General features: G+C 52.9%; 1 protein-coding gene across 1 annotated transcript; it reads left to right on the forward strand.

The window, feature by feature from the left end:
• The first annotated feature begins 1,416 nt into the window (after positions 1-1,416).
• Positions 1,417-17,678, forward strand: ETS2 (ETS proto-oncogene 2, transcription factor). The gene is made up of 10 exons (XM_054578376.1): positions 1,417-1,663; positions 5,765-5,836; positions 8,199-8,310; positions 9,400-9,519; positions 9,847-10,047; positions 11,448-11,531; positions 12,530-12,754; positions 13,675-13,938; positions 15,658-15,776; positions 16,639-17,678. Exons 2-10 carry the CDS (start codon positions 5,765-5,767, stop codon positions 16,852-16,854), a joined length of 1,413 nt encoding a protein of 470 aa, XP_054434351.1. The 5' UTR covers positions 1,417-1,663; the 3' UTR covers positions 16,855-17,678.
• The last annotated feature ends 7,035 nt before the right edge of the window (positions 17,679-24,713 follow it).

The raw sequence follows: 24,713 nt of genomic DNA on the forward strand, positions 1-24,713 counted from the left end.
AACACCCATGGGTGCCGGAGAAGGTGCAATGGACGGCAGTCCCATTTTAAGCAACTGGACTTGACCCCAAGGCTGTGGGCCCCCAGCTTCTCAGACACACTCAAGGGCCGCTGTGTGTAGCCTGAGGGCGGGGGGATCCTCCATCAGATAGGACGGCAGCCCAGAGGAGTCCGCATTTCCCCCTGCAGTTAAAAAGTAGCGGACTCTTCATGTCTCCATGGTAATGTACTATGGATCCATATTCCCTTTATGAAACTCTTCGTTGACCCATCTATGGCTTGTGATGGAGGGCCAGCATGCACACTGAGAAGCCACCAGAATGAATTCAGGATCCTGGAAATATCAGTGCCCACTGCACTGGGTTGTTTCAGTGTAGACCCCGCCATTGAGCCATGCCACGGTGATACCCGGAGACCCTCAGGTACCTGGAAACAATAAGGTACGGGCAGTATCTCAATTATTGGAGTAACTTTGGATTTAGAGTTGCCATGGAAACCTGGAACCTTGGTAACAGAGAAGTGAGGCAGTTCCTCTGGCTTCACAGCACTGGGTCCCTGAGATGCACCAATTTTTAGTCCCATGGCCCTTGTTTAAGCTGGGCTGTTTTATTTTACATCCACCTTAAGGGATCTATATTTGCCTCCAAAATATTGAGAATCTGACGTGAATTTGCATAAGGAATGCACACACTTCTAGCCACCGACTCTTTTCTGCTAAAAATGAAAACTTGGCAGAGTATGGGCGATGGGTGGTTGTTATACATTGTATGACCTGGCAAGTTATCTACCCTAAGATTCAACTCCCTCACACTGAAAGCGGGAACAAGAAGGCCTTGGAGAATTATCAGGCGCCTTAGCCCGGGGAAGCTCAGGTCGGTTACCGCTGAGGCACCGCTCAACTCTAGGGGGCGCCACTCACACGGAGGCTGTGGGAACGGGGCTGCCTGGAGCGAGGCGGCCTCAGCCCCTCAGCAAAGGGTCCCCGTTAGCACGTTTATCATCTCATTCAGAGTCTTTTCACGATGAGAATGATCAGAAATCAAAGCTCTAGGAAGATGTCTCAGAATGGGGCCTCTTATTACCCAAGCCCTGCGGCCGCCAGCACCCAGTATTTGACGTTAAAGCCTCGGGACAAGAGGAGACTCCCTGCCTGAGCTCCAGGGAGCACGCTCGCGCTGGGCCACCGCGGTCCTGGAACAGCGAGGGAGAGGCCGAGACCGGCAACCGGCGAGCGAGGTCCCGGCCGGAAAAGGCCGGCTCCGCCCCCACCCCGCCCCCGCTGCCCTCCCTCCTCTTCCTCTCTCCTCACCCTCCTTTCCTCCTTCCCCCAGCCTTCTTCCCTCCTCTTCTCTCTGTCCCCACCCCTTTCGTTGCCCCTCCTCCCCTCTCCCGTCGTCTCCCTTCCCTCCGCCCTCCTCCCCGGGAGCCTGAAGAGCTCGTTGCGAAGGGGCCGGACCGGTTACTTCCTCCAGCGGCGGTGCGGAGCGCAGTGCAGCCGCAGCCCTGAGCGCACGGAGCCGCCCGCTCGCCCGCCTGCCCTCGCCCCGGCCTCCCGAAGCGCCCCACCCGCTCCTCGGCCCCGGCCTCGCCGCGATCGCATCGAGAAGCCCGGGCCCCGAGCAGCTGCCGCCCGACCGCGCGTCGGCCCTGCCACAAGCGGCGCGGTAAGAGCTGGGTCTGGGGTGGGCGGGCCGGCCGGCCGGGCGCGGGCTGGGGGTTCCGTAGAGAGCACCCTTCGGCGCCGGCTCCTCTCCCGGGGGACCTAGAAGCCGGGCTGGGGACATGAGTAGCACCGAGGTCTGGACGCCGGGGTCCAGGCTGGGTGGCGGCTACTCCTAGGATTCGGGGGTCGTGTGTCTGGGTTCCGTGCCTCTCCGGGCTCGGGTTGAGGGTGGCCTGGTGGCTTTGAGGGCAGTCGGGACGCGGGGCCCAGGGCAGGGCGCGGGATGGGCCCGGTGGTGACGCGCGGAGCCGGCTGCGAACTCGGGCCGCGGCCCCCAGGGTCGCCGAGCCGGCTGGAGCTTGCGTGCGCGCCGGCTTGTTTCGCTTGTTTTTGTTTTTAAAAGAATACCGAGGGCCTGGTTGGGGTTCCTGCCTTGGGCGCCCCGAGGGACCTGATTTCGCGAAGAGGCTTGGGGGAGGCAGGAGAGGGTGTCCGAGGAGGCTCCCGGGAGCCTGAATTTGCGGTGACTTACCCGAGCCCTCCAGGCCAGGGAGGACCTGGGGCCGCCTACCTTCTCAAATACCTGGGAGGCCGCGGCTCCCCGAAAACGCTGGGCCCCTGGTCACCTGCTCGGCCGTGTCCAGGGCTCGCCTGGGGCGGCCGGCGAGAGAAGGTCCGGAAGGATGAGTCGGGGCGGCCCGCGCGTCCTGCCTGGAGAGTGAGACCCCCGCGGGCGCCCGGGAGTGGATCAGGGCCCTTGGGCCCTGCGAGTCGAGCAGCGGGAGCCTGTCGGGAATGGGGACGTGGGTGCGCAGGACTGCTTTGATTTTCTTGTTCGTAAAGCATTTTTAATGAAGGGGTATTAGTGAGCGTTTGTGCATTGAGGTTTTTGTTTTTTTTTTTAAGCACAGGAGACTTTTTATATTGGCCTCTATTCAATTTCAAGGTAGCTTAAAATAGTAGTTGACGTGCTACTTGTTTAGAAAGTAAAGAAGTGAGCAGTCCCCTGTGGAGATAAGGGTAATTTATTTTAATTCACCACTATGAGACTATGTTTGTTCCGGACAATGGAAGCGCCTGTGCGCCATCTGCCTGCCCACACCACCACCCATCAGGGAGATAAATCTCCAAGTTAAGGTTTATTAAAATCCTGAGTAATATCGTAGTACAGTTAATGTTAGTACCGCCGGTCCTGCAGGGAAATATCAAATACTCATTTTTGGGATTAGTCATTCCTCTCGCTAAAGTGATAACTTTGAAAGGGAAAAAAGCACAGCAATCTTCAAAAAGTATATGGGGGGGGGTCTGTTGTTTTCTTCCTCCATTTCCCCCCCCCCAAATTTACCTAAATACAAGTCTGCGGTCTAATCTCACATAAGTGATCATTTGTTCCAAGAAGAGTGTGGTTGTCAGGCAAGTTCTGCTTGTTTAAAAGTTTAACCATCCTCACCACTTAGATTTCTGCCATTTTCCTTTTTTTCCCTATTTTTTTTAATTTTTTGTTCACATGCAGCACTCCTAAGGTCCACACCAAAAGGACCCAAACTTGAAATTGATTTACATGGAGGAACTTGGCCTGTCTGCCACCTTAAGGAGCCAAGTCGAGTGGAATAAGTGAATGAACTCAAATTTGATTAGTTCTGTGTCTGCCTGAAACCACTTTGACTCTTCATAGTTCTTACAAAACAAATTAAAAACTGGACAACAGAAGAGTTCTATTCTGTAGTGAGTAATTAGAGCTCTTTCTGTGGGGGTGGTAGACTGCCTTTTCTCCCAAGTGTTCGTACACAACCCCCCGCGCCCCCCACCCCACGAAGCTTTTCTGTCGCCTTCCGCAGCCATTCTCCGTCTGTCTCTGTGAAGGTGGGAAGTGGTTCTCCGTTTCCCAAGTCACCAAGCGTCTGCAAACCAGACGTTGGGAGGGCGGTGGGCTGTGCATTTGGGTCTTCTGCTTGAGGCTTGTGTATTTAGTCCACAGGTTCACAGGACTTAGTCCCCTGAGGTAATTCAGACAGCACTCCCCTCCTGTCTGAATTACAGGAGCACTTCACATGGTAAAGCGCCGCATGCAAAGGCCTGGTCTAATAATGCCTGCGTGCTCTCTGATCTGCCGGATGAGGTGGGACGGGACCCAGGCCCTGCCAGGGTGTCCTGGCACTCGGAGGTGCCCAGGATTGAGCCTCCCTTGATGGCCATGTGGTCCGCCCTGTGCCCCTGGGAAGCCCCCGCAGTAGCTGTGTGATCCTGGACAGGTCCCTGGAGGTCTCTGGGCCTCACCATGTCACACTGATTTCTCAGGGATTGTCTGGGAGATTTAGTGAGGGGGGAAGGGGCGGTCCCCCCACTCAGGTTCAGCCCTTAGCGAGGAGGAATCTGTCAGTGCAGCCATCATCCATGGTGAATATTGATTCTTGAGTGCGTGTGGCTCCCATGACCCACAAAGTGGAGGTTCTGAACAGATGTGGCCACTTTTGATGCAGCACAAGCCGGTTCCCTCCTCTCACAGCACTGGTACTTTGTTCCAGGGCTCCTAGCCTCCCCCCCTCAGCCCCCCCCAGGCCCCCCCAGCCCCTCCAGGATAGTTGACCTGCGCTCTGGGCGTTTTAACAGCCAGTGCCTCTGGCCTCGCCTGAGACAGACACTCACCGCCCACGCGGCCTTTCCAGCCAAGAGGTGCGTGTGTGAGAGTAGGTGCGTGCGTGTGCGTGCACGCACCCGTGCGCGCATGTGTGTTGACTTGTTGGGAAGTTTGGTTTAGCCGTAAGGTTGGTAATGAAGAAAAATCAAGAAAACACAAAAACCCAATTAGTTATGGAAAAATATGCTATTTGCCACCTCCAATCAGTGCTATCAATTGCACGATATTTTAATTACTTGAAGGTCTCAGTGTAGCAGGTGGGAGCACCCAGCAGAGATGGGGGGAGGGCAGTTAGCAGACCCTGTAAAGCTGCCTTACAGGCCTTTGGTTCCATGGGCAGGAGCTAACCCACATTTGAAAATGAGTTTTAGTTTCTCTGGTCTTTTGTCTAACACTGGTGGCATTACCTAGGTACTCATCTCATTTATTAATATATAACTCACCTGACCAAACAATTACATTTTAAGGCCCCAAATAAGTTCTTAGTCTATTACAGTATGGCCCAATTGCAAGCCACATATGGAACTTAAAATTTTCTAATAGCCACGTTATATATTTAAAATTGGTGAGCTTAATTTCAGTATATTTCCATTCCCCACATATATTCAAAATGTTATATAAACATGCAGTAAATATAACATTATTACTGAGACATTTTACTTTTTGAGAGATCTTTGAAATCACGTGTGTATGTACATGCAGAGCATGTCTCAGTCTATCTCAGCCGTGTGCCGGGCGCCGAGCAGCCACACGTGGTTGGTAACCGCCACGCTGGGCGCACGGGTCTCCTATAAGCCCGGATGCCGTCAGAGCAAGCAAGGCAGGTCTGTGATTGGAATCACCTCTCGAGGAAATGCACAGCTGAGCGACACACAGCGGCCCCATCAGCGGGATGGAGAGCGCGTGTGTTTCACAGGGGACTGGGAAGGGGCTTAGATTGGAAGCAGTGGTTCTCCTGCTGATCTTGGGGCCAAGGAGCTTCCTCCACGGTGGAGAGGAGGGGCCTCGGGGCTTGTCCGTGTGCTTTCCCGGATCTTGGATACACCTGGAGCTGCCTGGGGCGGGTCACCCCTGGCCGCCCTGAGGCGCCTGAGCCTGGGTGGAGCTGCTGCCCCCTTGCAGACAGGAGGTAGCACCCCCGATGCGGCACCCCTCTCCTGTCTTAGAAGCACCCAGGCCGGCTTAGGGCGCTCTGAGCAGCCACAGAAAGTGACTTCATCTTCCCCTCAGTGGAATTCAGTGGGGATCAGCATATTATTATTTAACTACTTACACCGCATAGCCTTTGTGAGAAGGGCTTTTAAATAAGAATCCCAGGCGTTTGGTTGTGAATGACTGTTAATGAGGTAGAACTTGACACACTCAGCCAGAATCCAGTGTCTTACCAGCCGGGGAAGACTCCTTAGAAAAGGCACTTGACTTGTTGCCTCTGACTCTTTATTTTCCTCTTCCTTTTTTTTTAAGATGAATGATTTTGGAATCAAGAACATGGACCAGGTGGCCCCTGTGTCTAACAGTTACAGAGGGACACTCAAGGTGAGTGAGCAAAGTCTTACTTAAAAGTTCTTTTTATACAATTTGGAAAGCTCAATCTCTAAGGGGAAAAACAACAACAACAACAAAAACCAAACCAATGGACTGGGTCCCAGAAGACCGGTTCTCGCCCCAGCTTTTAGTTTCCGAGCTGTGTGGCTCTGGGCTGTTTGCTCACTCTCTCGGGGCCTCAGTTTTCTAGTCTGTGAAATGGGCATCTTGATGCTTGTTCTACTTGTCCTCCGAGATACGCAGCCAGTTACTTGGTAGAAGTCGAGGCCTTGGTCGTTTATTCCCGAGATGCCTATGTGGTTCCTAGTTGAACAGAGCAGGGGTGTTCTCGGGCTTCGGGCAATGGGGGAGGCTGCTGCAGGGGTGAACTGGAGTTAGGAGAGGCGGGCGGACCCTCTGCTGCTGCCCGCAAACCTGGCCGCACCCATGGGGCAGCTGTGTGCATGGGAGCCAGAAACAGACGAAGGCCGAAAGCTGCTGCTGCTGCACAGCACACCTGTCACGGAGCGTCTCGCTCGGTCCTTCTGGGGAATACTCCACAGCGACACAGGCGGATAACTCCCCATTTGCCTTCTCTGCACTTCTGCTTGTTTTTAGCTTTGGGTAGCAAGCGTATCTCGGAGCAGTGGGCCTGCTCTGAGCTCCGTGTTTTGTAGAAAGAGGTGTCTCTGGCGTGCTCTGTTTTCCTCTGTAGATCACTGTGAGGTTGTTTGTGTGATGCAACCCAAAGAGCCAAAAAAATGGGCCCAGGCCTTTTTCGAGGATTACGTAGGTCATCCAGCTTGAGGCCCGTGAGCTATCTTGTTGGTTTGGTCAGACCTTTTTAGCAGGGCAGAAACTAGACAAGTTATGACGGTACCAAGTTTGAAACCACAACCCTAGAAAGAAAAATTCTCCTGTAAATAAAAAGATTTGGTTGACGATGTCCATGCGATTTCTGGATGCAGGGAAGAAGCAGTCCCTGGAATTGACATGGTGAAATATGTGGCATGAATGAGTATTGCCTTTTGACTTCCTGATTTTTTAAAAAAAAGAACTTACCTCAGTGAAGGAAAGAAATTTTTTCATCACCTGGGCAGTGCTAGTAGGAATTTTAAAAAGTCGATCGGATATTTTACACAGAGTGAGTCTGACATGATAGATCTGTTTATAAATCTAGATGAGTGTTTCTTATTTGCCTGATCGGTTTTTCCCTCGATGCCTTGGGTTTTGGAGGGGGGGGGGAGCTGGGCTCCGTCATGGGACTCATCGCCCCGAGTGTTTGGGCCGATTCCAGCCTCCTCCCGCCCTCTTGTGTAATCTGTCATCTGTGTTCTACATTTCTAAAACAAAAGCACACAAACCAATTTTATTTGTAAATGTGTTACCCATTCTCTTCGTGATGACTCAACACGTGTCATTGGATTACACAGAACATGGGATTTCCAGCTTATGTTGGAAAAGTAGACTCTTTCTTCATATTTTTTCCTTACCGAGTTGGGCAATGGTGACTCAAGGCCTCTGTTACTTAGGAACAAGTCTTACACTAAAGGCTACTTTGTTGACAAACGCTGTGATGAAAACTGGACAGCGTAGGGCTTTATCTCTGTGCGTTCCACTCTCCTTTGCTCTCAGCTGTAGAGAGTTTTAACTTTAAATCTGTGTCCTTTAGAAATCCTTCACCCCAGGTGATTGTGGGGCAGGGGAAGGGAGGTTCTTTCTAATACGCGTTACCTTTATAAAAATAAACCTTAAGGAATTTTCTCATGTGTTTTACTATTTTCTGAACCATTGGAATGGATGAGGGAAAACACCTAGTTTCAGTAAAAGTGTTTCACTGTAAACGTTTCAAAAGAAATGCCTCCACAGATCTTTTATTTCATCATTCGATTTTCAGTTTTCGTTCAGTCATTGGTCTTCTGTTTTGAAATCAGTGACCTAAAACAGCTCTGCCAAAGGTCACTGTTCTCCTGCACGTGGCCTAACTGAATTTCTCTCCAATGATGTCACAAAAGGGCCAGGTGTTTGGACCAGGTGGGCTCTGAAATGGATCCCAGCAGTATTCTGGGATTCTGGTAGTTTTCGATTTGTTTACTTAATTTATTAATTTTAGGGGATGAGGCCATTAAAAATAAATTCCCAGTCGTTCTGACTCTGTGAGGGTGATTTAATGACCCAGAGTGACAGAGATTCCTTTGGTCCCCTGGGCTGTCCTAGAAAGTTGCTTGAGAACTGCTGGTCCATTGCAGGTGTGGCTTTGCAGTGGCCAGCTTAGTCAGGGCACACTGGTCGGCTTGCCCGAGGACCGCTTTGGAAACAGGTAATTCAGCAAGTAAATATTACTTTTCCGTTTTCTTTCCGCCCGTTTTCGCAGCGCCAGCCGGCCTTTGACACCCTGGACGGGTCCCTGTTTGCCATCCTCCCCTCCCTGAATGAAAAGCAAGCGCTCCAAGAAGTGCCGACGGGCTTGGACTCCATCTCTCACGGTAACCTGTCACCCAGATTGACGACCCGTGCGTGGTTGCCCGGAGTGGCTCCGTTAACAAAGACATGACAGTTGACGAGCACAGGGTGTTGGTGTCTTGGGCCATCGGTGTGAAAAGTCAGGTGGAGGCCCTGGGCCTGGGACAGGGCTGTTTTCCTCTCCAAAGCGTGTGTGAGGACTCCGGTGTCATCCCTGCCAGGTGCCCCCCAGGGGAGCAGGTGTCCTGCTGAGAGCACCCGGCAGGGGACCCTGAGATTTCCATCAGGGTGTCTCCAACCCGCAGCTCCCAGGTTCTCAGCTGAGCAACAAACAGGGCACGTGTAAATGCACCCCAGTACTTTTTATTCTGGGTTCACAGATCATCCCCTGGAGCTTGGGGGCAACAGGTTACTCTTGCTAATCTTTGCCCATCTGTTTTTACTTCTGTGGTTCCTCATGTCGTGTTTATTCTTTAGAAGGGGCCGGCACGTCAGGTACCGCCTCTGCAGTTACTGGGAGAGACTTATTAGTTGGAGACGTTCCAGAGATGACTTTGTCATATGAAGTAGGTGCTAGAAAATACAGTCCAGAAAATTAATTAAAACACATGTGCTTGCGTCAGTGTGCCATCATGTGATAGTCATTTATCATTCTTGGAATTGCTGAGGGAGGCCAGGGAAGATCGTTTCTCAATAAAAATTGAAAGTGTGCCAAACTCGTGGGCACGGAGGCCTGTGTGCCTGTCCTAGGCCCCACATCTCTGTCTGCTGCTTGGTTTAATGGGACTGACTTCCAGAGTACGTATTTGCAATCTCTGAGGCCTTTGGGCCCAAAATCATGCAATTTCTTTCATTGGCTAAAATTTTCAAATAGCCTCCAATAGACACTCTACCAAGGCATAACATTTTAGTGTTTTTTAATATGGCATATTATGAGATGTCTACTATTTCTTCAATCTCAGTCAAAAAAAATTTTTGCTAATATTTATACTCTCGGAAGGAATTATGTCAAGGTTGGAGATCAGAACTGTTCTTTCCTGAAAAACAAAGATCGCCTCCCTCTGACCTTGCCGGCTTTGGAACCCTAACAGCCCCCACGGGATTCCTTCCAGATGCGGCCACCTACGAACTGCCCCTGTTGACGCCCTGCAGCAAGGCTGTGATGAGCCAGGCCTTGAAGGCGACCTTCAGCGGCTTCACGAAGGAGCAGTGCCGCCTGGGCATCCCCAAGAGTAAGTGCCTCCTCTCTGAGCTGCTTCTCAGAGTCTGTGCTGTGCTGGATGAACGAACTTGACCGCCATTACTTGAGATGGGTCGTGCTTTTACGCTTTTGTGTAACGCATCTCGCAGAGCGTGGCACCGATGGGGTTACCCTGAGCCAGTTCTTCCCACGCAGTCCACCCAAGGCTTCGGCCAGCCCCGGTGTTCCCATGTTAGAATTTCCTTGGGGGTCTCCCGCCTACCGTCGGCCTTTGGTGCACGTGTGTGGCCTTTGTGTGGTCTCACTGCCTCCTCCCATTTATTCCTCCTGCGTCCCCTCTTTTCTTCCCTCTCCGTAGACCCCTGGCTGTGGACAGAGCAACAAGTTTGCCAGTGGCTGCTCTGGGCCACCAACGAGTTCAGCTTGGTGAACGTAAACCTCCAGAGGTTTGGCATGAACGGCCAGGTGCTGTGCAACCTGGGCAAGGAGCGTTTTCTGGAGTTGGCCCCAGACTTTGTGGGCGACATTCTATGGGAGCACCTGGAGCAGATGATCAAAGGTACCGGCTACGGGAGGGAAGGACGTACAGCCATAGGGTCAGAGAGTCAAATGATGGAAGTGGCCTGAAAATGCTAGTGGAGTGAGTCAGATACACGGTGGTAGATTTGAATCCGCCTAAGTGCATTTACGTGGCATCGAGTGTAGCCACGGGCAGCAGCCTTAGTCACTGACTCGTTCACTCTTGCCGGACGGCATTCGTCAGAGGACAATGTGTTGGCCTAGATAAGGAGGTCAGCAAAGGATTCCCCTGGTTCGTGGCTCACCTTCCAGAGCCAAATGAAAGAAGCCGGCTTCAGCGAAAGGGAGCCTTTATCCAGACAAACTGTGCATTCGACAGTAGGTTTTCCTAAGTCCCAATGGATTCCGACAAATAGAATTTTTTTTTTTTTTTTTTGGTTTTAGGTTTTTAAACAAATGTAGAAGTAATTGATAGGTACCTATCAATAGGTAATTGATAGAAGTAATTGATAGAACTCTCATTATATAGAAAGTCTCAATTCAGACCTTATAAGAACATTAAGATTGTTGTTAAAAAGACATTGAGTTAAAAAGAAAAAAAAAAATTGTAGCGAGAGATCACTTAAGTGAAAACTTTCGGAAAATGAGCCCGTTGGCAGCGTTCAGGGAAATAGTCCTCCTTCCCCGGAGCGCTGGGCTCCCACACCTGTTGTGGACTCAGAAGTTTAAAAAGGCCTCAGGAGTCAACTGCCAGCTCTTTTTAGATAGGGCTCCTCAGGGCCAGGGAAACTTGTTTTTAAAGACCTCCAAATGTTCCTTGAACTTGGGCACGTCTGACCTGACAAGGGACAAGGTTCCGGGGAGGACCCATTTGTTGGCAAGTTGGGCCAGTTCTGCCATTACTCGGGAGTGAGTCCGTGGGACTGGGTTTCTGGGTATGTTGGGTGGCTGTGTGGTTCCGTGTGTTTGTGGGGAGCAGACAGACACAGAGCCACAAACCTTTTCCCTTTCCAAGTTACTGGGCGCCTGCGTCCTGCTCTGGCCTTCTCTGTGTAGTGTTCGCCGCACCCAGGGGGACCTTTCAGAAGGAGGTGGGGAGGGAGTCTGCTGTCCCCAGCCCTGCCTGGTGCAGGTGGCCCCCGCCAGCATCTCACTCTTCGTTGACACATCTGCGTCTTTCAGATGAGGCAGCAGAAAATTTAACTTTGCCTTTGACAGCATTCATGTTGGAAAACTTCCTCTACTTGTTAAAAAACGCGTTGCTGTCTCTAGGTTTTTAAGGGACGGGATGGCTTAGAACGCTGTCGGGTTCAATGTGAACCGCTAGCTGCGTTGAGTAATTCTGAAATAACCCTATCGCACTAACGCAGAAAGTCACTTTTTCTTGTGTTGTTTTGTCTTTGATTTGCGATCTGACCTCTCTCCTGTGCCTGTTCTCAGAAAACCAGGAAAAGGCAGAAGATCAGTACGAAGAGAATTCCCACCTCAACTCCGTTCCCCATTGGATCAACAGCAATTCTTTAGGTCAGTCTGGGTTCTGCCCCTAAGATCTTGGTTTTAAGTCGTCCCGATAGTTCACGGATGGCCCAAAGGCACTGTCTAGACCCGAGCTGACCCATATGGTGGCCATGCCACACATGGCCCTTGAGCTACTGGGGCTCGAAATGTGGCCGGTCCCCGTGGGGATGTGTGATAAGAACACAGTGCACACCAGATCTGGAGGCCTCAGTATGAAACAAAGACTGAAAAATAGCGCCTTCCTAATTTTAAAATTACCTGTTGAAATGATAATTGATATCTTAGGTCAAGTAAAGTTTTAAAGTTTCTCATTTCTCTTTACTTTGTAAATGTGGCTACTGGAATACTGAACATTGCTTAGTGGCCAGCGTTGGCCCAGGCTACGCACAGAGGGGGCGCACAGTGTAGCGGGGTAACAGCTGGGGCAACGCTTAGTGTAACAAATGAGAGGTGGCCGGCACGGGACGTGGGCGGTAAGCGAGACCACGAGTCCTCTGAACTTGGGAGTTGAAAAAGATGTCATGGACTTCGGGCTCTCTGTCTCGTCCCTGACATGGCGAGCATAGGTTATGGGTGGTCCCCTCAGCCAGCCAGGGACAGGTGACTGGAGATGCCATATAGGAGTCACAGATAGAGAACGTATCACTGCGTCTGTCTGAGCCTCAGCGTCATTGGAGGCCAGAACAGCCAGTGGCCCCTGTCATTCTGGGGGAAACATGAAAGCACTTGATGTTGTTATGCCTCATTAGACACTGAGGCGTTGTGCCCTGAGCCCAGCGGCCGCGGGTATTTGAGAAGAGGGCCTGTAAAGCTGGGGGGACAAATGGTTTGAAAATGAAGGACTTTGTGGCAAAGCTGCCGATCAAAGCCCACGTGTCTACCGAGGGTCGGCAAGGCCAGGGCCTGCAGAACCGCTTGCGTTCTATCTGGTGAGGGGTGTGGAGGGTCCCTCATCATCACATGCTGTCCCTGAATAGCCCTGCTTTCGGATGGCCCTGTTCTAGGCTTTGGCGTGGAGCAGACGCCGTATGGAATGCAGACGCAGAGTTACCCCAAAGGCGGCCTTCTGGACAACATGTGTCCATCCGCAGCGACACCCGGTGGCCTCGGCGCCGAGCAGGAGTTCCAGATGTTCCCCAAGTCTCGGCTCAGCTCTGTCGGCATCGGCTACTGCTCCCTCAGCCAGGACTTCGCGGGCAGCAGCTTGAATCTGATCGCCAGCGGCTCTGGTAAGAAGGAGCTCCCAGCTGGTCCTTCCAGCAGGCGCTTGGTTGGAACCTGGGGGCCCCGGTCAGACAGGGACGCGGACTTCTGCCGCCGCGGTCTTGTGTTCAGCGGTTGGAGGAAGTCAAGGGCTCATCCCTCTATGGGATGTTCGTCGCTGTCAGGGACGGCCGATGCACTCAGCAGGCGGCCTCCTGCTGTGCTCCAGGCCGTGGGCTGGGAGGCCGTTGAATAAACGAGACACAGACGCAAGTGCCTGCTGCCGTGAATAGATTCCTCCACCCACTGGGAGACTTTGGGGGACAGTGTAGGAAGGTAACATTTTTTTATGGATGTGTAGACAGTGCACGAGTCTCCAGATAGGTAGCCGGTTGGATTTCCACATACATGCACCTGTGTAACAGCCACTGACGCAGACAGGTTTCCAGCGTCCCAGAAGGCTCCTTCGTCCCCTTTCCCAGTTGTCAGTAGCATCTCCACCCCAAGAGGAAACCACTGTCCTGACTTTTGTCCTCCTCGTCTTTCCTGTTCTTGAACTTGATATAAAAAGAGTCATACTGTACGTTGTCTTTTGTGTTTGTCTCTAGCTCATTGTGTCTGAGATCCGTCTGTGTTGGATACAGCAGCCGGTTGTCCTGTTTCGCTGCTGTGTAGGACTCTCTCTTACGGGGCTACACCTGATTTATCAATTCTGTTGTGGATGGAAGGTGTGGTTGTCCAGTACATGTGTAACGAGCAAGCCCCTCGGTTTGAGAGCACATTGCCGTCTGAATGATTCTGCACCGGCAGGGAGCGTGGCTGAAGGGGGGCGGCTGGAAGTGATGCCGCCGTTGGGGCCAGGACGGCCCGCGGTTTCCTCGGCAGCACGGCCAGACGTGTCGTCGTCCTGGAGGCGTCAAAGTTTGTGCCTGCTTGTCTTTGCCAGGGAAGGCCGGCGACCTCGACGCGCCCGAGAACGGCAGGGACAACAGCTTCGAGAGCTCGGACTCGCTGCTCCAGTCCTGGAACAGCCAGTCGTCGCTGCTGGAGCAGCGGGTGCCTTCCTTCGAGAGCTGCGAGGACGACTGTGGCCAGGCCCTGGGCCTCGGCAAGCCGGCCATGTCTTTCAAGGACTACATCCAGGAGAGGAGCGGCCCGGTGGAGCAGGGCAAACCGGTCATACCTGCGGCCGTGCTGGCTGGCTTCACAGGTGAGAGGGGAGGGAGGGGGAGAGGGAGGGAGCAAGGGCGCCGCTCCAGGTGTCCCGGTCACCGCCCCTGTGCCTGGCCCAGCACAGTCGTGTTTGTCAAGGGTGTTTCTAGCCTGAGCCCATTGCGTCTGCACCCCACATTCAATCCATGGGGTATTTGATCCTGACTCCCGACACGCTGAACTCTAAGGCAGCCAGCCTTGTGGGAACGTTTGTGTACGCAGCTCAGCGGCATGGATGGAAACCGTGGCTGCTCCCGCCACCTCGGATGCACTCGGTCACTCAGAGAGGAGGGGACAGGGGCCAGCAGAGGCTTTCGTTCTGACTCACCCACACCAGGAATGTCAAAGAATGTAAACTGGCTCGGGGAGGGGCAGCAGGCCGGCCTCAAATAGCACAGGACTGTTTACCTTTTCTTGCTCCCAAACCCCATCTTATTTTTAAGGTTTTGGGCAAGAGCTATTCTAAGCAAAAGTCAAATATTAAAGCCATTTTTAGAAACAGGTATTTCCACTTGAGCGAAAATACTGAGGTTTTTTTTTTTTTAATTGCTTTCATGTGTCCTTAAATGAGCTATTTTCCCTCATATTTTGACTATATATAGAGCCACGGGGGATTTAAGAAATACCTCCTTACAAAAATCTGACAGGTTAAGACATGCATGTGTAGGCATCCATTTCTTTCTGTCGTCTAAAACAAACAGCCATAGAAACGTGTTAAAAATACGTGTCGAGTGAATGAGAAGCGTTGTAGTTTCACCCTGGGGTCTGGGGGGGGCAGTGGTCAGGGCCGAATAAGAAAATAAACTGCCACGGCGTTGGTGGTGGTCATTTCAGTATGCGTGGCCTGCCCGCTTGGTGTGGTCAGCCAGGCGTGTTGTCGGTAATCCATAGGACAGCCCAGCGTGGGCGGGGCGTTGACCCATTTCACAGATGGGGAAATGCACTCAGGTGACACAGCTCTCTGGTCACATGGGCAGCCAGTTCTGTCTGGCTTGAGAACTCCTGGAGCTTCACAGCCAAGCCCTCCTGCCTGTGGCCTTAGTGTCTTGGGGGACAGGTCTCTGGTGGGCGCGTGACCCAGGGCAGCCCCTGACCTCTGCACTGCGTCTTATTCCTCCTATTTTGATGGTGCTCCTTCACAAGGCGCTGGTTCTAAATACTGTTCACGAAAAGGCCCCTTAAAGGCACTTTGCAAAGCACAGACCTCGGCACACAGGTGTTAAGGCCGTGGATGCCACTCCCGGTGCCCTGGTGGCTCTGGACGCAGCTGAGTCTTGGATTAAGCCATTTAGCCCCTGTCACGTGGCCAGAAGTTAACAGCACAAGATTCCACGCATAACGTGCCTCCTGTGGCTCAGTGCCACCCCCCCTTCAACCGCCCCATCCTGTCCCAACATTTTTGTAGAAACAAACACTGAGAGTTACTACAGAAGGGACAGTGACACAGGAGGAGTTTTGAGGCCAAGAGTCAGTGGCCCTGAAACTTTTCCCAGAAAGACTAAGCTCTGAATTCAGGGCCCAGTGACCTCTTTCCTGGGAGTAGGGGGCATGGAGGAAGACCCCCGTTTGGTGTCCCGCCCCGTCCCACCAGCCCTCAGGGCTGTCGTCGGCACCCAGAAAGGGGCTCGCGCCCCTCAGCCTGCGGGTGGCATCGGATGGCGGCCGCCTTGGCCTGCTCCAAGTCTGTAAAAACCGGTAACCCGGCCCTCTCCCCCAGGAAGCGGGCCCATCCAGCTGTGGCAGTTTCTCCTGGAATTGCTCTCTGATAAGTCCTGCCAGTCGTTCATCAGCTGGACCGGCGACGGATGGGAGTTCAAGCTCGCCGACCCCGATGAGGTATGGCCAACGCCCGGGAGGTCGGTCTTGGGGCTTTTTGCCCTGTTTTCATCCCTGTGGGATCACAAATTCGGTTGCCTGGGACAAAAGGGAGCTCACCTGACGGCAGGGGAGCCGTGTCTCGGGTCTGTGTGCAGGTGTTGGCCAGAGTTTACCGTCTTGCTCTGCCGTAAAAAGGCGCAAGCGGCGAACTGAGGCTGTCTCCTGACCGTGTGAAAACGCCTCGGGAAAGCTGCTTTCTTCTGTTGTGGGGAGCCAGCCTCGTACCCCAACGCGTGCATGCTGGCTGGGCTTCTCCGCGCCCCTCAGCTGAGCTCGGCCGAGCTGCCGCAGCCCCATCAGGAGGAGAAAGCCAAGGGCAGGTCCAGCACCTGACTGCTGGGACAATATTGGAGAAGCCCTGGGTCTCTGGTCTAGCGCAGCCTGTCCCCTCCTATCCCCTTGGGAGGCAGAAGCATTGAGGACGGCATAATGTCACACAGCTCAGAACCCCACTCAGTGGCTGCCCGTGGGACTAAGCGGGTAGGGGGACACAGCTCTCCTTTTGTCTCGGGACCCTCCATCCGGAGCCCTTGGCTTCCGGGAGGTTTTGCCGAGGAAGAGGCTTGGAGAGTCCTGTATCAAATGGCTCTGGGGGGCGGGGGCGGTGCACCGCACTCCCCTCTGCCCCTCTCTCTGTCCTCTGAGAACCAGCTGAGGGACACATGCCCTGGCACATGTCCTAAAACAGGCACCTTCGGGGTCCTTTAGCGGGAACGTTCTCCCTGTGAGCACGCATCAGCGCCGTCATCAGTGGGGAAGTCATTCGCGGTTTCTTAACTCCCCGATGGAACTGAACTTGTCTCCATCCATGTCCACGCAGGTGGCCCGCCGGTGGGGAAAGAGGAAAAACAAGCCCAAGATGAACTATGAGAAGCTGAGCCGGGGTTTGCGCTATTACTACGACAAGAACATCATCCACAAGACGTCGGGGAAGCGCTACGTGTACCGCTTTGTGTGCGACCTGCAGAATTTGCTGGGGTTCACACCCGAGGAACTGCACGCCATCCTGGGCGTCCAGCCGGACACGGAGGACTGAGGCCCGGGGACTGCCCACAGGGTCATCCCGACCGACTGCCCCCAGGCCCCTGCCAGGCCGATTGAACACTCCAGGAAATTCGCCAAGAAGCAGTGGCCTGACTTCATCGGGAGCCGCAGCTCTCGCCCAGAGCCGTGCGGCTTGTCGCCTCCGAAGCCCGCGGATGGGAAAAGGCTATTTATAATGCAGTCGCACTAACGTGGTCCAGAGGGGAGCGCCCCGCGCGGGCTGGGCGACAGGACCGCTCTGGCTGCTGGGCATTCTCCAAGGAGCGAGCACGTCGTGGACACACACATTTTATTTTCTTTGGCCTTTTGCAACCAGGAATCACACAGGCAAAAGCGGCCTGCGTTTCAGAGGGCAGGAGGGGCCCCGGAAACAATCGTGCCCTTTCAGACGTTGGTTTGTATATATGATTGTAATCTTATCATTGTTATCAAGATCCTCTAACAGTTCTATTTAACAGAAATTGTATATTGTAATTTAAAATAATTATATTACTGTATGTGAAATAAGAATGCAATGTTTATTCCGTTTTTCAAGAGCACATATGGCGTTTTGCAAACATTGAATCTGCCACGGGCAGGCTAAGAGAATTTGTAAAATGTGTATTATTTACATTTACTACGCCTACAGGAGTAAGGTCTAAGACGGTTAATCCCTGTTTTGTTGTTTTGTTTTGCCCGGGTTGTATCTGGCAAGGACTTTGTACATTTGGGAATTTTTATAAGAAACTTAATGTTATTATCTAGGGGCACAGCTGGCCTCTGGTTTCTCCTTTAATTGTAATGTAAAAGCTATAAAGCAGTATTTTTCTTGACAAATGGCATATGTTTTCCATTTCTGTGCATGCCTTTAACTCAGTCGATGCTCAGACTTGACTTCTCAATGCAGCTGTGTTTCCCCCACCGCTCGTGTCCCTGACCAGCCGCTTGCACCCCGTGCCCTACTGCCAGGTCCCAGGTGACGCTCTAGGATTAAAATAATGCTATTTTTGGAAGTATGCAACTCCTTTTCCGCGATCAGGAGGGATTTACGTAGCAGCTATTTTTACTGTAAAAGTAATTCACTGGAAAAGAAATGTAATTTGTAAGAAAGCTTTATTTTTTATCTCAGCTCCACGTAAAGTTAAACATACTGGGCAGGGCCGAAGGTCGCGGGGAGGGAGCCTCTCTGAACGCCCTCAGACCTGAATGAAGCACATTTGTCCCATCTGAGTCTTGGGGCGTCCGGATGCCACGCTGCTCCTCTCTGCCCAGCAGCTGCAGCGGCATAGGTTTCGTTTTTCCTTGTATTTTGGACGCGGAATGCCCAGACGCCCCAGGAGTAAGCACAGGCTCGGGGGGAATGCAGCGAACTCGGTCCCGTGAAGAAAGCGTTCTGAGCGCCGTGGAGAGTGGCGGCTGTTTCTAAGATGCGCCTGTGTTGGCGTGTGTTCCTGGCCTTGGTGAATGATCTGGCCCAGGGGGTTGGCGATTCGGACAGGTCACCCGAAGCCATGTGAGGGGACCCCTGGACCCACCCGTGTGCTGAGACAATCCTTGGGGACAGGAGCCGAGAAGGGCGGAACTGCTTCAAGACCCACACGAGACAGCTTCCAGGAGCTTGAAACACAGGACGTTTCTCAGGCAGGACCTGTGTACTGCTCACTCGGACATCGGTAACGTCGGCAGACAGGGAACGTGCTGCTGCCGAAACAAATCGAAGCCAACGGCTCACGTATGGGGTCGACCCACGCGCAGCCAATGTTTAACGTTTTTTATTGACCAAGTTGGCAGTTTCATGCGGTCAACCTAAGAGTGACGGGAACTGAAGTCCCTTATAAACCTCTGGCGCGGTCAAGGACGGAACTTAAGTATAAAAATTTTGTAATTTGGCCGTTTCTTTCCCAAATAAAGTATTTTGTTTATATAAAGTCCTCCTCATAAGAGTCATTCTTCGTCCCCACCCCAACACAGGGCAGTAGAGGGAGGTGCTGAGCCCTGGGCCACGGCTCGCTCAGTGGTCATTCCTTGAGTCACGTCACTGTTTAACCGATTTTACACACAGCCTCCTAGTAAATCATGACCAAGCTGGAACCAGCTGTGAGCCCACCCGCAAGCAGTTCCCAAAAAGTGTTCCCGACAGTGGGAAGTGCTTCTGAGAAGCATTTGGAATAGGAAGATTTCAGGTTCTGTCTTGGCTGCGAGGTGGGGGGGTGGGGGTTGGTGGGCCTACGGAAGGGGCTGGGGGATGTTTACATTTAAGAGCATCAGGCGATTCCTGGACTCCTGGCATTGCTGAGATACCTTAACCGGACAAGGGGGGTAGTGGGGCTGCTCTCAGACCCCTCCTCAGGGCCCCTGCCCGCTCTTGAGAACGAGTGAGGACGCCCCAAGACTCCAACGGCACTCACTCATCTCCCAAGTCTGCTTCGGAGCCGAGCTGGTCGCTTCGACTTGGTCCCGACGTGAGCATTTACGCCCGGAAATCAGCAAACACTGCAACTGAGGGAGGTGCCCCCGCCCCACGCGTGGGGGCGGGTTGTTAAACATTAACCAGCACACCACTCACTGGGCAGCAGTGCGTACATATTAGAAATCCACACACTTCCAAATGATTCATTTTTAAAATAACGCCAGCATTTTTATAAAAAATAACATTCTAAGAAGACGATGGTGTTTCACAGGTTTTCCAATCCTCTTGATGTCTGGATTCATAGAAGAGGCCTGGGTTCTGAGACTTCCGCCTTCAGTCTAAGAAGTCTAAGAAATGTTTCTGAAACATCTGGAAGAAAATCAGGCCTCAGAGAGAGATGGAACTTGGAAGAGGGAGGGGTATGTAATAACTTCCAGGTAACTGTCGATATTGCTTTATACTACACCCAAACTGACGAATTGCTTAAAGGTTAATTGCAGATGGAATATGAAACCATACCAATAAACTTTCCTGTGGTTACAGTAAGTCTCATGGGTCACTTGAATAGATTTTTACCCCATGGGATTTTGTGCATTAGTCACATGGAAAATATTGCTTCAAAATGTTGGCACATTTGAATATACAGTATCGAGCAATGACAGTTACTCTTACCACCAATTTCATCAGCAAAGCACCGGGGAGTTATCAAGCTCACAAGCGCAGATACAAATTTTCAAAACTTGAAATTTTTCTCGGAGGCTCAATTTTTATCAGCAAAAAACACCAAGTTTTCTTTGAAGCAACAGACCTATTTCATGTAGTACTTTTGAGGAACTACTTGTCAAATGCCCAAGTCTGAATGGACAGAGGTTGGCACGTTGTGCTTTCTGTAAACACAGTGTTCATGAATAAAGTGGCTACAACTTTAGCTTACAACTCAAAGATGTTCTTCTTTGAAGATAGTATAAATATTTATTTTATATATTAAATTTAAAATACCAAATATAAAAGCATTTCACCTGGGAGTAACAGAATGCTGCATGCCACCTGCCACTGGAAAATTAAAAGATGTTAGTCACCTTCCCCGGGGATCACCCCGATAAGTCCAGGACCCACCCTGACCCCATGTGCAGTTCTCACGATATTCCTGACCATGGTCTCCGGCAGCAGACGTTCCTTATGTGCACGTTCCATTTCATTACCCAGAATTTAAAAAGATGTGTATTCACTTAGTAAAAAAAAAAAATTCATTTTCACGGCCTCACGCAGGACGTTTTCCGTGTCCTGGTGTTCTCCCTGCGAGTTCATGGCTGTGACGACCGTGGCAACTATCGGTGCCACTCAGCGCCCAGGCCCTGGCTGTTTCCCCACCTTTGCTTCTTCTACACCCACAGGTGCCAATGCCAGCACAGCGAAAGAGGCAAAAGTGTTCCTCTTTGTACAGAAACCATTCTGAGCTTGAGGAGCCCCCCGAAAGGCTGTCAGGGTACCCAGTTGTCTGGGGACCTCACTGGAGAATGTTCTACAAAGACAGGGCTGAGGAGGGGGACCATTTTCCTTTTCCCTTCCTCTTCCAGCGTCTCTGCTTCCAGCCTTTCCACAGCCAGTTAAGAAGCTTTTCTTTTTTTTTTTTAATTTGCAGCAAAATCATCATCTGATGGTCTGCATGATAAACTTTATGAAGGGGAAACTGGACTTTCTCAAAGTCCTCTACTTTGTCCTTTTTTATCTTCCTTCCAACCCAAAATTTTTAGAAATGAGAGTAAAATGTATCTTTTACCACATTTTTTGTAAAGAAACCTCATTTTTCTTAACATACTCCACACAGAAGGAGGTACACGTGGCCCGTCCTCCAGTTTCCCACAGGGCGGGGAAGACGTGAACGAAATTGCCCTTAGCAGCTCCCTACCCCACATGTCCTGGTTCCCCTGCCTCTGGGGCCTGAGGCCGCCTGTGAGTGGCAAAGGGGGACACTCACAGTGGGCCTGGCGGGCTCCCTGAGAGTGTGAGGTGTAGAAAGTGGGGCCCGAGGAGGTGGAGAGGGAACAGGGGCAGGGTGAGGTCGTGGCCAGTCCTCCCACTTTGGGAACATGGGACAGGCCAGCAGTAGGGCTTCTCTGTGCTTTGCAGCCAGACCTTAGGTTATCACTGTCATGCACTGGGGTGTGACCTTGGGCAGGTGACTTAATGACTCTATGCCTCAGTCTCCCCTCCCCTATGGTGGGGTCCCTGGGCAGCAGGGGGTAGATGAGCCTCAGGTGTCACACTGTGGGAAGCTGATGGCCTGGGGCGGTCCAGTGAAGTCAGGAGCTAAGCGTTCCAGCGGGGAGTCTGACCCTATCAGAGCTCCTTTTTCGTAAAAAACCCAGGCACATGACGCTGGCACTTAATGCAACCAGGACTCAAGCCCAGGTCCCCTGCCCCCTGATGTTGTTCTCCGGCCCGACAACCACGCTGCGTGGGCTCTGCCTTTGCCTCCGCTGCCCGGGGACTCTCCCAGGCTTCCCGTTCCTCCTTCCAGAGAACCCGTGGTTTGAATTTTAAATTGTCCACAAACCTCCGACCCAAAGAACACACGGTCCTCCCATATGCAGCCGGCGGCGGCAGCTCATTTAGTTTGTGCTGATACTGGGACCCAGAATCTGGGCCAGATGGTAATCTGTCAGAGCAAAGCAGCAGGCGTGGCTCGCAGCCGGGAAGGGGGAGCCCCTCCTGCGTGACTCTTCTGTTACTCCTGGGCAGGGTGTGAGCGTGGGACGCTGCTTGGCACCGAACATCTGGGGAAGACCATTTTTGGTCATCGCTGGTATGAGGACACCGTCGCCACGGGAACTGGCATGGCCTTGGTCCGCGTGCTATGAGTAACGGCTCCTCCTTGTCGCCCAAAGTCATGTTCAGATGACAAAACAACCCAGGATTGCCACATCGGTCCCCCGCCAGCTGTTTCTGTGTCTGTGGCTTCATACCCTACATACACAGCAGGACTCAGTACGCACACGTGTGTTTGGGTGGCATGGGGCCACACGTGCTGATCCATGGGAGCCCGTGGCCCGGTCTGGCTGGAGAATGGAGCGTGGGTCGCAGCGAAGGGGATGACAAGCAAAGAAAATCGGATGTCCGCTGTGGTCCGTCTCCATGTAAACCTGTGAGAAACACTTATGCCACGTGCTAGCCAACTCCACTGAGCTGCATTCATCAAAATACAAATATGTCATTAATCAGGGTAGAGTCCGGCACGCCTTGCAGGGCTCGCTGTCACCTGTCCCCTCGCTGTGACCCTGGTAGCTTGGGTTTACTATGCTCATTTCACAGAAGTGAGAACGGGGCCTTGGAGAGGCGTAACCCCTATACTGAGACTGGAGGGACTCACCGGGTCCGGCCGGGGGCCCCTGATCTGTTGTGCATGAGGTGCGGACTCTGGCGCGGGGTCGCCGAGGGCTCAGTCGCCTGGGCTCAGAGCTGCCACCGCAGCAGACGGGCTGCACAGCCTCTCACAGACAGCCACCCCCATCTCGCCCCATCGGTCCCAGGGAACCTGCACAGTGCAGCAGGTGTTCTCCCTCGCCATCCCACCCTGCGGGTGAATCCAGTCTCCCATCTCGCTAAGGACTTGCCATCTCGTTTATAATTCTCAGGAAACTGACCCAAGCAGGGATCTTGGCCGGGACCTGTACCCCTAACGTGGCCTCGATCCCTAATCACCTCCTGGTCAAGATCAACTCTTTCAAGTTGGGACTTGTCTTGGTCACAGCAGCATTCCCCAAATCTGCCTGGTGCCTAGTACGTAATCATTTTTGATCAGTGAATGAATGAGTGAAAGTCTAGCCAGCACATGTTCCTTGAAAAAGGACAAACAATATCCTTAGCAGCTGACCTTCAAACGGCTACCTGGGGCGATGGTCAGATGAGAATCTCGTAGGTCGAAATGAGAAAGCATAGAGAGTTGTAATGTTTTAAAAACCATGTTAAATATATGTATGCCTAAATCTTTGGCTGAGGTGGACGCAGTGAAATATGTAGCCTTTAAACCCAAGGAGGGTAAAAATATATACTTGTCACTTAAATACTTAGACATAGGAGTGTCTGCATGTGACGTGTCCACTAAGATTAATGGACACCTGAGCCATCAGACATGGAACGAATGAGCCTGTGTCTGTGGTTTGAGGCTATTGACTTTACCTTCAGGCTCAAGAGCTTTTTCCTTGCGAAGCGTCCCTGTATCTGAGCAGTGATGGTCCCCCGGGGCTGGCCTCCCAGGGTGGCCTTGTTCTGCGGGTCACCGTGCTCCTCTGACATGGGCTTGTCTAGGAACAAGGCTCACCCCTCGGAGACAGGTGTGTGAAGCTGGGTAACTGGGGACGGGGCGTGGGCACACGTCATACCTGTGCTCGGCTTTCCGGTGTCTTCCCCTGACTGAGTCTCTGGGCTCCGGAAAGCTGACCGTGCCAACTCACTTGCTCACGCCAACTGGCTGCTGGTGCCCTCGTGCTGCTGCCTCTGCTGCGCCTTTTGCCAGAAATGCCGCTGCCCCTTCAACTGCCCTGCTCCTTCCCCATCATGGTCCGGAGATCTTGCCTATTAAACTTCTGGTCCCAGCGAGGACAACACCGGGGAGCAGCGCAGGGTCTCGGACCCCCCGGAGAGCGGGTGATTCAGGACTGCTGTGAAACAAACCGCCAAGCGCTTCCCGGGCCCCTTACAGTGCAAAGAGCAATGTAAACAACGCTTACTCATCCTTCGGTATTCAGCTCGGAGGCGCCTCCTCCAGAGAGCTCTCCCAGACCCCCCAGCCCACCCCAGGCTGAAGTGGGGAGAGTCCGGGAGCCGGGCACGGTGCCCCCCATGAGGCACCCACCCCACCATGGGCCCCTCCGGTGCCCGAGCCTTTCTCATCCCCGGGCTCTGCACCCTCCTGGGGTGAACATATCGTTCCTGCCCGCACCCCCCGCCAGTGGCAGCGGGAAGGCCCGACTCAGGCAGTAAGTGTCCGCACTTGGAATCCCCGCCCTGCACTGGAACCCCTCCTGAACCTGCCCTGGAGGCCCTGGGGTGGAGGTCCCGGGGGGGTGGGACCCCCTGACTCAGAGGGCCTTCAGGTGTTGGAGGAGCCACGTGGAAGGCCAAATGGACGCTCCCGGCTCCACACTCTCTCGCTAAGAAATCCAGGGTTTCAGGGCAGGTGACCCACCTGTGTCCTGCGGGCTGTGTGCAGGGCCCCTGCCGAGCACTGAGGCCGACACGCAGGCCTGTTAGGAAAGGCCTAACATCCTCCTTCACTCCTTTCTCTGACCCCCGGCCACCCAAGCCCCGCTCCCATGGCCGCCCCGTCTTGTGCGGACGTGCCAGGCTGCCCCCACGTGTCCTGCCCCCGACCCGACCCTAGTTCCACAGCCACGGAGCTCTGCGCAGAACGCACACCCACCGCGTCCCAGCACCGACCCTCCCCCGTTGTCCCGACCGCG

Source organism: Pteronotus mesoamericanus, unplaced genomic scaffold, assembly GCF_021234165.1.
Source record: "Pteronotus mesoamericanus isolate MK-2021 breed Mesoamerican mustached bat unplaced genomic scaffold, CSHL_Meso_final contig_116, whole genome shotgun sequence".
In the NCBI taxonomy this organism is placed as follows: domain Eukaryota; kingdom Metazoa; phylum Chordata; class Mammalia; order Chiroptera; family Mormoopidae; genus Pteronotus; species Pteronotus mesoamericanus.